The sequence below is a fragment of the Pyrus communis genome, chromosome 14, assembly GCF_041283825.1.
Source record: "Pyrus communis isolate YQ-2024b chromosome 14, ASM4128382v1, whole genome shotgun sequence".
Lineage (NCBI taxonomy): Eukaryota > Viridiplantae > Streptophyta > Magnoliopsida > Rosales > Rosaceae > Pyrus > Pyrus communis.
In genome coordinates this window covers 5,668,694-5,681,505 of record NC_142578.1, presented here as the reverse complement: position 1 = coordinate 5,681,505, position 12,812 = coordinate 5,668,694, and the positions used below count along the sequence as shown (strand labels likewise).

Below are 12,812 nucleotides of genomic sequence, written 5' to 3'. Positions count from 1 at the left end.
TATTCTTTTTTCGGTCAAACAAGAGAACTTCTATTAAATTAAAACTATTACAAGACCTAAAAAGAGTCAAGGCAAAATGAGAACTGCTACCTACGAAACAGCAGGAGTCCCACACAAGTTTAGGTTCAAAGGTTGCAAAAAACAAACAAAAAACCTAATCTTAAGCAGCATAAACCAGACTCCTGCCGTCGTCACATCCTTGGAGGAAATCAAACTCCGAATTGAGAAAGTAGACACCAGATCTAAGTCCCCTTCTCGAACACTTGTAAAGATATACAAAGAAAGCAAGAAAGTATGTTATGGGTAGAAAGTGAGGCTAAGGGGATATGTAAAATACTTTTAATGTGGCGGAGACTACATAACACTTAGCCTCGATGAGGATCTGGCATATGTCGGTTTGGGGAAGGGAAGTGAGGGACAGAAGTGGATTTGATATCCAATTTTTGATTGGAGCCCGCCAATTCGAGCACATGGTGGGGTGAAGATTGAAAATCATTGCTAAGGAGGAGGGAGGAAGGAAAATTAAAAGCAGAAAGCAGTAAAAGCAGACAAAAAATGTCGAATAAGGGGCATGAAGCCCAAATTTGAGACAAGCTCAGAGGATAGTTGAGACTTGGCTAAAAGAAAAACTGATATAAAACTCCAAGGGAGAACAGAGAGTAAAAATGAAGGAAGAAGACTGAAAAAGGGGAAGGAAGAGGAGGTGGGATGCAAGGAGGGGAAGGGGCAGAGGAGATGGGAGGGGAGCAAAAGAGGGAAAGGGCAAAGGAGAGGGGAGGGAAGGAGGAGGAAAATGAGGGAGTAGTGGGTTGCCGCCTACCTCGAGCAAGAGCAAGGGGTGGCGGCTGACATACAGAGAGGACAAGTCTCATTTCAAATTTGATGTAAATCATTTACCCATTTCAAGCCTCATTTATTCAGAACAAAAAATAAATTTTCACCTCATCTAATAACAAAAAAAATTAGTGTAGGAAGTCGGTGCCAATAGATTGAGAGAGATTTTTCAATATACTTGGAATCCAAATCGATACGCCACATATTATTATACAAGTGGTGAAATTTTACTTTTTTTCAAGTATTCCTTTAATTATATAATTACATGTGATGTACTGGTCGAGGGGTATTGAAAAATGTCTCATAGTTTGGAGAGATCTTTCATTGTGTGTGAAACAAGGGTGGTACACCACAGGTCACACAAGTGGTAAGATACTTGTGTTAAAAAAATTAACAACTTAAAAAATAAAAAATTTCTCGACTTATATAATTGCAGTGGTGTACCATTTATATTCTGGGCATAATGAATTTTTTTTTTCCATAATTTGAAATCATTATTCACAAAATTGAGGCCTAACATGTACCAAAATTGAAATCTCCGTGTACCCAAACCCACATTCATCATCCCAAAAATCAATAGAATTGGTTACTTAATTCCCATGAAATATTACCAAGGAGTTTATTTTACTAGTATATTCAAATCAAACCACTGCTAAAAATCTATCGCATGAAAAATCACTAAGAATAAGATGAATGGACAGCTAGAGAAAATCTCAACCTAATTAAACCCATAAAAACAAAAAAAATTGGCCAAAGCGATTATTTTTCTAATCTCAATTGCGTAAATGATTAGTTTTCAATATGTCGGCAATGTTCATCAACATGACGATCAATATTTGATTTCGATCATTGTAGCAATTGAAATATAAAAAATAATCAATTTGGCCGATTTCCGAAAAATGGATCAATAAATATATACACTCTATATATACACGAGCACTGCAACCGCAATTGCATATTGTCACTGCATCATGATTCTGAACTCTTCAAAACTGATCAAACCATCCCCATTCAAATCAAACCGTTGGATCATCACCTTGCACTCATCAATGGACTTGGACTCACCCAGCTTGCTCAGCATTCTCTTCAAGCTGCTGGGTGTAATAAACCCACACCTCTCCACATCGTACACCTCAAAAGCCTCCCTTAAACCCTTCAATTTCTCCTCCTCTTTCCCTCCTTCCATTAACCCCACAAGATCCTCCAAACCCAGCAACCCGTCTCCGTCCGAGTCCAGCATTTCCACCGCCACCTCCGCCTCATTCTGCAGCAGCTCTCCTCCCATCAACCCTAGCCGGCGCCTCAGCTCCGAAGGCGAAATCTTTCCATCACCATCTTCGTCAAAGTATCTGAAAACACGTTCATATCCTTTGTCACTTTCCATTCACAAGTGATATCTAAAGGGTTCAAACACAAGACCTCAGATGCAAAGATATATGCGCTAAACGATTAATTATACATAAAGTTACGAAAAACCTAACTGAATTCGCTTGCAGTGGAACAATATTATTGCAGCCATGCAGGCATATATATATCATTTCTGGACCGACTTATTGCCATGTTCTATGTCATGGGCAGAAGTTGCTGTGAGTTTTCTGGACATTAATGCATGAAATGAAACATTCAACAAAGGAGGAAAATATATATAAAAATAAAAAAAGGAAAGTAGCTGGGAAAAAAGTGACTCCGCACATAGTCATGACTCATGTGTGAGGTAAATAGGGAAGAAACGCAGAAGCAGATTTTGCAAAGGAAGAGGGAGAAGTTCAACGATCTAGAAAGAGAGACTAGTAGTTTCATGTCTTTTATTATGGTCAACATCCTCCTGCTTCTGACTTTTTGAGAAAGTGATTATTATTTCAGACACATTACGTCTGACTGCGTTGTACACACGCGTATATGACGCGAAATCATTGTGTGCGCATTGCGTGGCATAAAGTGTATGAGATATACTCATACGGAATACGATCCTCTCCGTATCATTTTTGTGGTGATCTGGATAATCAATCAATCGTATCCGTTCATCGTACATTGTGCGGTTAGAAATTATTTTAAAATTTTAATTTAAAATTGAATATAAATAGTATTTAACGAAAACTGACTGCATAATATACGATGAACGAACACGATTAATTGATCATCGGATCCCCACAAAGAGGATTTGGAAAGGATCATTGTCCTACTCATATTAACAATCTATACCCACAACTTCTAGTTTAGGAGGAAGACAGCGGGGGAGCAATTTGATTATATAGCTTGTCCGACTTTAATATGTGGATATTGTTAGTGGATTTTTATTTTTTTTTAAAGGAAGACAACTCGTGGCAAGTCACATTTATCCACTTTTTCTAAGAGCCGAAAAGACTCATAGAGACATCTCAGCATCCCCTGGCCACAGTCAGGCAGACTCACCATCTTGGAGCCTCAAACTCTGGACCTCCCTTTTTTTTGTATTTTGGGAGCTAGAATCAACGCATTTACCATTGGGTCATTGTAAAGAAAAATGATTGGAGAGACCATCTTTTTAGACTATAATTGTAAATCACATGATGTGGCGGTTAATCATTTAAAGAATGAATCTAATCATCAACTGCGACATCATATGATTTATAAAATATGATTTAAAATAAAGAAAAACTAACGAAAAGTCCAAAAAAAATTTCCTCTTTAATGAAAAGCCATTTTTAAAGGTATAGTGAATAGTACCAGGAAAATGTATAAATGTAATTTTTCATTAAAAGTGAACAGTACCGAAAATATTTTGTTAAACCTCCCTTAAAACAACGGTCTTTCTAGCATCACCCTATTGTATAATATGTGATAAGATAACCATTTCAACACTCTCGTAAAGAATGAGACCCGTCCATTAGAGATTATCCTAAACGGTAGAGATTCTCGTGTGAAAAGCCCATAATGGGATAAGCATGAGAGATCGCAAACTCAAATTTCCTTTTTCTCGTTGATTAAAAAAAAAAAAAAGTACAGATTGTACATGTCATACAATATTGTGTTTCTTCCACGCGTTGTGATGCAAAATTCAGTTGTCAGTTATCCAGAATGATCCATAAAGAATACAAGTTTAGTCAAATCCTTCGTGTGAAACCTAAATTATTCTTTGATGACTTGTCAATCATGAGCAATTATCTTTCTTATTAAAGTTTGAGTAATAAGAAACATGTACATCGACTCAGCATTTGAATTTACATCCGATAAATTTTTTTAAATACAAACGATATTTTACATTAAATTTATTTGAACTAAAAAGAATTTTTTTTTGAATTTAGGTGCCTAGAGGGAACGCATTACTTTAAACAACCTGGTTAAGTTTATATTTGAAATTTAATCATATGATAGAATCAGAAGAATATATTACAAAATCAACTAAAAGCGTTAGAAAATTTTCCTGCATTCACCATTTTATAAAATAAGAATATAAATATTGATCTCTTCTAAAAAAAGAACATAAATATTGAAAGAAGATATGGTATAACAAACATTTTCATCAAAAGAGCTTTTAGTTATTTTAAAAGCATTTCCAAACGAGCCCTATAGCGCTAAAGATATCTTCCCACTACAAAATTTCGACCCTGAGCCTTTGCTTGTCCATCTGATTCACTGATATACATGGAGGTTATCAGGGAAATGCTACAATTACCTACTTCACTTTCTCATTTTCAAATCCCTTCGATCTGACAACCATCCACACGTTGAGTCTTGCTGAATTATCATTTGTCTGGCTGTTCCTCGAGCTCTATCGGATTAAATGTTGGTTCTCGGGGATTTTTTTCAGAAGTTCAGGGAACTGTTTTCGCCTCTAGCAATCATTTTGTTGCCAATTCCTCGGAATCAGACAGAGCTCCATCCATTTCATCAAAGTATGGCCAACTCTTTCGACTTCTTTTTCCGCTCTTGCTTTCCTGTTCGTGAAGACATTATTTGATTAGCGCAATGATAAAACAAGCACAAATGGAAGAAGGAACGCGGGCATTAAGGTGTAGGTGGACAAACCTCATATTTCTGAACCAGGGATGCCCACAGAGATTTGCATTGTCCTGGGCTTCGGTTGATCCCATCGGCCAACAAGTTTCTAGATATCTCTTCCCAGAGGGCCATTCTACCCTTCACAACTTGAAATCTGCTACGCAGTTTCCCGCGCATTGTAATAAGCTTCTGAACTTCGTCAGTCTTCCATTTATTGCGTTTCACGGGCTTTGAAAGATTTGGTATTTCACTGCTTTCAGGACCATCTTTCTGTGGATTTTCCTGTTCTGCAACCAGACCATTTTCATCTTCTACTGATTTGTCACCAGTTGATAACCTAACCATTGCGTTCCAAAAATCCTCCGAATCCTCTGAATCAGAAGAAAGCTTCTCTGGCTTGGAACTTGAAGTGGCAGAATCTTCCTCAGGCAGGAGTCCTTCGACTTCAATGCCATCATCTTCAAGTACGGACTCTGATGAGAATCATGAGATGAAAGAATAAAACATACCCAACGTCAATGCCAGAAATCACAACTCCAGGTAAAAAAATATTTAGATACATCAGATTGACATAGAGGTGATAGTCATGGAAAGGGAAAAGCCTACAATACATAATGAAGGGAAAGTTCTTCGATGAATCATGAAAATATCGATAGTTACTGCTAAGAAACACCATTTTACGGTGCAGTGTTACATATAATTACTGAATACATGCATATACATGCTTGCATATGTGCATATAGATGCCGAACATGTTTCTAAAAGGTGTCTATGAAGACACTTGCCCATGTGCATGTGGAGAGAGAGAGAGAGAGAGAGAGAGAGAGAGAAAGAGAGAGAGAGAGTAAATGACCTTCTGTATCTTGTTGCGAGATGCTCTGCAATGTGTTGTCCTTGCCTTCATCTGCTTGTGTTGTAGTTGACTGACTTGGAAAATGTGTATTGGCCTTGCCATCATCTGCTTGTGTCCTAGTTGACGGACTCTTAATTTGATGTTGATCATATACTTTCCTCAACTGTGACACCTCTGAACCAACATAAGATTTTCCAGATAGTCTTGCACTGACCTCATCAGCATGAACTGCTGCAGGGTTCTCCATGGCAATGGCAATGACGTCTGGCCTTTTACCACTGTACTTTCTTACCAATTTCCTCAATATCTCAGACACTGTTCTTTCCATGTGAGGAAGAGGACAACTTATGGGGCAGCTTGATAGTGCGGCATGGGCGGCTTTGTAGAGTGCATCAATAAGCTTTCCTTTGTCAAGCCATAAACATCGAGTAGTAATTTTTATCTTCCCCTTTATGCTATTTTCAGTTGAACCATTTACGTTTTGAGGTCGTAAGATTTCCATGCTTAAAACCAAGAAAAGAAGAAGATCAGGATGCTATCATATGGAAATTGCCATATTAGGAATATGCATGTGTCACTGATGAATCTATGAAACCTACCTGACCACTATTATGCCATCTAAGGCAATTCTTAGTCTCTCGTCAACACAAAGGTCGCTTGATGTGCCAAATGCTTTATCGCCATCGCTAAACTTCAACTGTAATATAGGACTAGATTATTAGAATTGCTCGATTAACTTATCATAATACACAGATAAAACTTCTTAAGGAGCACCAACCTGCAAATTCTCTTTTCCAAGCAATGTGAAACCATTGGAAAGTACTCTTCTGTTTCTTAAATGAGAAACCCCAAGCATTTCCCCGTTTTTTATAACCTGTAACATGAATCTTTTTGAATTATGACCACAGAAGAAAACTTAAGCTACAATTACGCATACTACATATCATTAGATCATATCATCGACCAAGGAATTATCAACAGGATAAGTTCCATGAGCATAACAAGATAAACAGAGTGACTCACAGTGGTGTGATGAATGCCAGTTGATCTCCCAAGCAATTCATGCTCTTTGAGAAACAAGAGTTCTCCATGTATGGGCAGAAAATGTTGCGGCTTCACAATTTGAAGCACTTCTTCCTTTAAAAGAAAATAAGATTTCCCAGTTAAAATATATAAGATGGAACCACATGAAAATTGCACATGAAAAGGCATATCAGAATATAAATAATCACTATGGCATTGTAACTTAGTCCTTGAGAAAAGAAAATAAGAAGGTGAAACAAAGAAAGACTACTGTTTTTTTTTTTGTCCCTAAATAAGAAGAAGCAACAATGTCATATAAAGTTTATCATCGCCGTTGAGAAGATTAGAACAAAATCCTATCATATAAATAAAGTAGGACCTTTTGAAATTGAAATCTTGAAATACAAGACTTACCAATTCTCCACGATACCCATGACCAGAAGTGTGCAGCCCCTCATTCTTACCCATCACTATAGTTGACCCAAGATCTGATATGCGGTTTAACATTTTCATTACCCTAGATTCATTACCAGGAATTACCTATAAGGTAAACAAGGTCAAAAATAGCCAAACAGATCAATCTCACCATGCAGCGACAGTAGATGTCAGAATTCTGAAAAACAGTAGAAATAACTGGAAAAGATTTCCAAAAGATTTAGCTGATGTTCTGCATGCAACTTCCAGTTTTGGTAATTTCAACTTTGACTACGGACCCATGTGAATTAAACTTTGGAAAGATTTCTTCTTTCTTTCTTTTTTCAATGAAAAGCTAGATTTGTTAACCATGAGTATAGGAAACTTAAAGGGGTATAGAAACTATACGTCAATAAACAAATGAAGTTGAGAGCATAAACATTCTTATTCATCTAAATAAGTTTTAAAGGGGTATAGAAACTATACGTCAATAAACAAACGAAGTTGAGAGCATAAACATTCTTATTCATCTAAATAAATTTGGTTATGCTGAAAACTCATATAGATATAATTTATATCAAAAATCAACTGGAGAGGCTTATTAAATCAAGTTTTCTTACCTTAGCTGAATACAAAATTATGTCCTCTTTGTTCAGTTTGACGGAATGACTACTTCCGAATGATGCAAGATTTAGAGCAGCACGTGGTTCTGCCTGACACAATAGCATACATCATTTGCCAGAAAAAAGGTCCAGCCAAAGGTTTAACATTATGGAACCGGGCAGCCATAGGAGGGCATCTTGATAAACTTACTTGAGAACCAGTTGTGACAATCAGCAAATCCTTTGGGGCATAGGAATCAATATCTTCCACTTTCACCTAAATTGACGTAATAATAAATAAGTAAAACTTTACGCTGAGATGAGATCTCGCACTAAAAAGAGGAGAAAAGTGAATAGATGCCATTACTAATATAGAGATCTAAATGATAACCAAGCATAATTCCAATTCCAGCATTAGTCCATCAGGCACCCGTTTCCAAAATCCTAAATATAACAACCGGTATGTTATCTACTATCTCCCCAAAAAGAATCAGATCGTTTAATTATCCAGACTAGAAGTGTTGAACTAGAAACATTATACTTCTGCATAATCCAAACAAACTTCAGGTCAAAGTGGAAAGAAGAAAACTTGATAGCTTACAACGTAATCGAGTAATAGAGGATGCGGCCCCAAATAGAGTTTACTGGCAAGAACTAGTAAAGGACTTCGAGATAGAACTCATTTAGTTGAAATAAGTTGAATGTAAAAATGACGCAAGTCAAATTTTCTATTCACAGTTCATTTATGGCTAAAACAGTTTTCGTCAGCCAAATAGAAGCTGATGCTAGCTTTTACTTCTTTAATTGTACTTCCACGTCACATGAAGCAACACAAGATCTCATATGATAAGGACATGCACGCATACCCAGACTTGATGGAAAAGAGGAAAAATTACGGGATCTTCGTCTACCCATGTAAAAGAGAATTAGACAACAGGCATTATTACCAGGGATGATGGATCAATTGGTGCCTTCCCATCCTTCCAAGCTGCATCAAGATATGTCCTTAAGGACATACCAACAAATACCTAACAGATCATAATATAGCACTTAGAAAAATTTTATCTCACACTATACTAAGGTGGAAGGTAATTTAAGGAAAAGAAGCACACTGAATTATGTTGGATAAAGTCATAGGAACCTACCAACTTTCTGCCGGTGAAATCAGCAGCAGCTTTCACGCTTCCAAGTCGGTGTATGTTTGAAGCAAACTGAGTAGTAATAACCCTCCCTTTCGCAGCTGAAATATGCTTCAACAGCGCATCTGCCACAGAAGATTCACTCGTCGTCCTTCCAGGTGAGAGTACGTTTGTAGAGTCACTCATCATCTGACAAAAAATGGGCATTAATTGATACCTTCATCTTTTCCTCCATGAAAAACAGTTTTAAATCTTGACCAAAAATGTGGTTTACAAGATGTTTTTTAATTCTTCAATGTACGAACCACGTGCACAATTCATGTATACTCCATCATTTTGAGGAGATATTTTAGACTCAGAATATATAAATTTTTCCATTAATGGTTAGTAACAAATAACAATATGAATTTCATATTCTTGATTTTAACAGCACAAACAATTAAACCCCTATTTTGTCCCCAAGAAAAATGCCTGTTTCACTACCAAGTGAATCCTAAAGGATAAGAGATCAGAAAATATATCATTACTAGACTCAGTGGCTAACCAATGTTACTCCTTCTTTTGAAAGTTCTTCCAAGGCTTCACGGTCAAAACCTCTACCATCCAATGGTGACTCGTCAATCTGTTTAACAAAATTCATTATTAAGTTTGAGAATTTAATCAAAGAAGAGAAGATGCTATACAGGTGCAAAAATGTTACCTTCCAGTCCCCAGTGTGAAGAATTGTCCCATCAGAACAGCGAAGAACTAATCCACAACAGTCAGGAATAGAATGTGTCACCCGAACAGGCTCAATCTCAAATGGTCCAGCCGTAAATTTCCTCTTTGTTCTAAATGTCCTAAGTCTAGATGGAACAAAGATCCCATGTTCCTTCAGACGTTTTTTGATAAGCTGTTCAAAAGAACAATATCAACTTTTTTGAAAATTATGCTAACACCAAAATTTGAAAACCCCAGGAATTCAAGAGGATAGGCATCCTTCATCACAAAAAGATTCATATACATCAACAATATAAGATGCAGAAACCCTAAAAATGGATGGTTAAAGAAAGTACTTTAACATTCCACGGGTGGTCAACATTTTTTTTTTTTTTTTTTTAAACTAGTGTATCCGAGTCTTTGACTCGACTAATCACTAGCCCCCCCACTCCTCTTTTTCCCCGCCTGACCCCACAATATTTGGGGAGCGAGAAACTCTAGCATTTTTGCTAGGTGGGAGAGAGTCGAACCCCAGACCACTTGGGAGCAAACCAAGGACCTGACTGCTAGACCAACAACTCTTAGGTGGTCAGCATTGGAAAACAACATTGTTGAAATTTACATATCGTGAGAGGAACTTTTAGCTGCAGAATTAAAGTTACGCAAGAATTACCTCCATGGTAAAGGATGATGCAAATATTGGTGTATTGGGATCCAAAGCTGGGATCACCTGTTTGGAGAAAAAATATGTATTAACTAAAATCCATAACCAAACTAATAAACTTCCAGCAGATGTTAATTCAAAAAATTAACTTTTTTAACTAGAACAAACATTTACAGTTTAAATTCGTCTTAACCTAGAAAAGCACTAGAAGTAAAAGAAACAGCAAAAACTACTTTATGGAATCAGTCCTTTGATGATGTTTCTTTCTACAAAGTACAAACATAGAAAATGCAGTAGATTTATAATAAGTATGATATTGAGCCAAAATGGCATTTCCATTGTATCAGAAGGAAACTTTACCCAAGGCAACGCACCAATGTGGTCTTCGTGCCCATGTGTAATAACAATTGCTTCAATTTTGTGGCTCCATTTTTTGATAAATGTGGTATCAGGTATAATCTTTTGGACTCCAAGCTCATCAAAGCTGAAAATACATATAGCATACATAAGCAGAAGAAAAGAGAAGGCAAATAGGGATCACTTTCAGCAGACACTCATAGAAGAAGCAAATACGAATAAGGATCCATTTTTCATGCAAAGCATTTCTTAGTTGTGAATGTATGCAGCAGATTTATCCTTCCATTTATGCTGCTATTACGAAATTTTGTCGATTCTACTTAAATAAACGGAATTCATAACGGTAAAAATGTGGAAAGAAGAAATCTCCTAAGAAAAGAAACCCATACCAGGCAAAAGTACATCTAATTATTACTAAGATACAATCTTTCAGGAGCATAAACAATAGAAAACTAGTCTACTTCACATACTCTGGAAACATGACACCAGCATCAATCAGAATGTAGCGATCATAATTCCCGACCAGCATGCAATTCATCCCAATTTCTCCAAGGCCACCAATTGGTAAAACACGAATTGGCGGGCCCTCTCTCCCTTCATAAAATTGTTCCATCTTTCGTTGAACAGAGTCTTCCATACTTTTCCGAGGCCCTTCCATCCTTCCTGATCTTCTTACTTTCGACCTACGTGTTCCTAAATGAATTAAACCAATAAAACAACCATCAATATCATCTAAAAAAATTCGATTATACGATGGTAAGATGGAGCCACTAGAATATGCAACCTGTGATTATTAACATAACTTCTCATTCGATTTCTTGTCAAAACAATCTATATAAAACATATTCATAAGCTTAATGCACATTATACCCAAGTACGGTCACTAAAAAATCAATTTTTTTTTTAAAACAAAATTATAATCTTTTTCTCGCAAATAGAATGCCCGAGACGGTGAAAACAACCTACAGAGCAAAACTAAACCCTATTTCGAATTCCAATTAGTTCAAATAACCTGCTTCAAATTCCATAAACCAAACAGAAGAATGAAAACTTTGTTACCCAATTAAACAAAAACATCATTACTAAAAATTATGTTCACTAAATTTCATAATACTTCCCATTTTCCATTTTCTTCAACTTTTCCAACGCAGAAAAGAAAACCCAAATTCTTATTTTAAGTACCTGTAGCAGTGGAAGAGCCCACGGAGCACGAAACGCAGCGGTTCGAGGTTTTCGGCCGCCACAGGAGGCTGTAGGGACAAGGAGAAAGAGCTCCGAGAGCGGCCATTTGGGCCAACGAGCTTTGTTTAAACGGAGCTGGGTAGAGAGAGTGGTAAACAGATAAACCCCCCAGAACCCCTAATTGCATGAGCGTGGAGGTGGACGTTTCGGAGGCCCGAAACGGCGAAACGAAACCCCGGAAATCTGGAGGCTGTTGGGGTTTGCTGAGAAGCGGGAAAGGGGAGGAGGGAGGGAGAGTGCAGAATGGGGAGAGAGGATTTTAGAGGATTTTTGTAGGCTTCTGAATTATCTCTCTTATCATTTTTGGAAGGATGAAGGTGGTGAAGCACTCGCACGTGGGAGTGGGTTTTGCTTAAACCATTCCCCCCACCCCCCAACCCCCACCTACACAGAAGAGGATTCGGTCCAGATCTCTTCCATTAAAGATCAAGGATTAAATGATCCGGACTATTGAAATTTGATTCAACGACTATAATTATTATAACTTTTAGAGGGACTCTGTTTGTAGCCGTTAGATCAAATTTCAACAACATAAATCACTTGATTCTGAACCTTTGATGGGAGAGATCCCGGATTGGATCCTCTCCCCACCCCACACGTGTATAAAATCACACATACTTGTTTAACGCCCTTTTTTCTTTCTTTCTCTTATTATTATTACCAATTTTCTTTTAGTAAACCAAAATAAATGAACAAATACAAGTGATATTGGAAAAGAGCAAGTTCCTATGTACAATCGGTCGCATGTCACCTTTAGTTCATAAATTTAGGACCAAGATAGGGTGGTTGTTAATCACTCAATTTGTGTGCGTGGCCGCATAACCACTTGGGCTGACAAGCAGGCACTAGAATTTGCCATGGAAGAAGAATTTGAACACTCAATCTCATATGCTCTAAATGCTCTTAATCAACTGAATCACAAATTCCTCGCTAAAAGCAAAAACTAAACTACATAATAACTATTTTGAAGTGTGAATACCGACTCCTTAGTTATTATCTTTTTC

The 12,812-nt window shown here is 37.2% G+C and overlaps 2 protein-coding genes across 3 annotated transcripts; both read right to left on the bottom strand.

Moving 5' to 3' along the window:
• Positions 1 to 1,513: 1,513 nt before the first annotated feature.
• Positions 1,514 to 2,534, bottom strand: LOC137713992 (putative calcium-binding protein CML19). The gene has a single exon (XM_068453353.2). The coding sequence runs from the start codon at positions 2,216 to 2,218 to the stop codon at positions 1,796 to 1,798; it is 423 nt and encodes a 140-aa protein (XP_068309454.2). The 5' UTR covers positions 2,219 to 2,534; the 3' UTR covers positions 1,514 to 1,795.
• Positions 2,535 to 4,224: 1,690 nt separating this feature from the next.
• LOC137713146 (ribonuclease J) lies at positions 4,225 to 12,341 on the bottom strand. Of its 2 annotated transcripts, none has more exons than XM_068452406.2 (17): positions 11,749 to 12,341; positions 11,037 to 11,259; positions 10,570 to 10,693; positions 10,219 to 10,275; positions 9,547 to 9,738; positions 9,391 to 9,468; positions 8,853 to 9,035; positions 8,655 to 8,735; positions 7,919 to 7,984; positions 7,726 to 7,818; positions 7,106 to 7,231; positions 6,692 to 6,805; positions 6,447 to 6,542; positions 6,268 to 6,365; positions 5,669 to 6,171; positions 4,843 to 5,288; positions 4,225 to 4,751 (listed from the first exon to the last, which is right to left on the bottom strand). In XM_068452406.2, the coding sequence occupies exons 1-17, from the start codon at positions 11,933 to 11,935 to the stop codon at positions 4,656 to 4,658; spliced, it is 2,763 nt and encodes a 920-aa protein (XP_068308507.2). In that variant the 5' UTR covers positions 11,936 to 12,341; the 3' UTR covers positions 4,225 to 4,655. The 2 variants fall into 2 exon arrangements, with proteins under 2 accessions (XP_068308507.2, XP_068308508.2); XM_068452407.2 differs by having other exon boundaries at positions 10,584 to 10,693; positions 11,749 to 12,181.
• Positions 12,342 to 12,812: the final 471 nt, after the last annotated feature.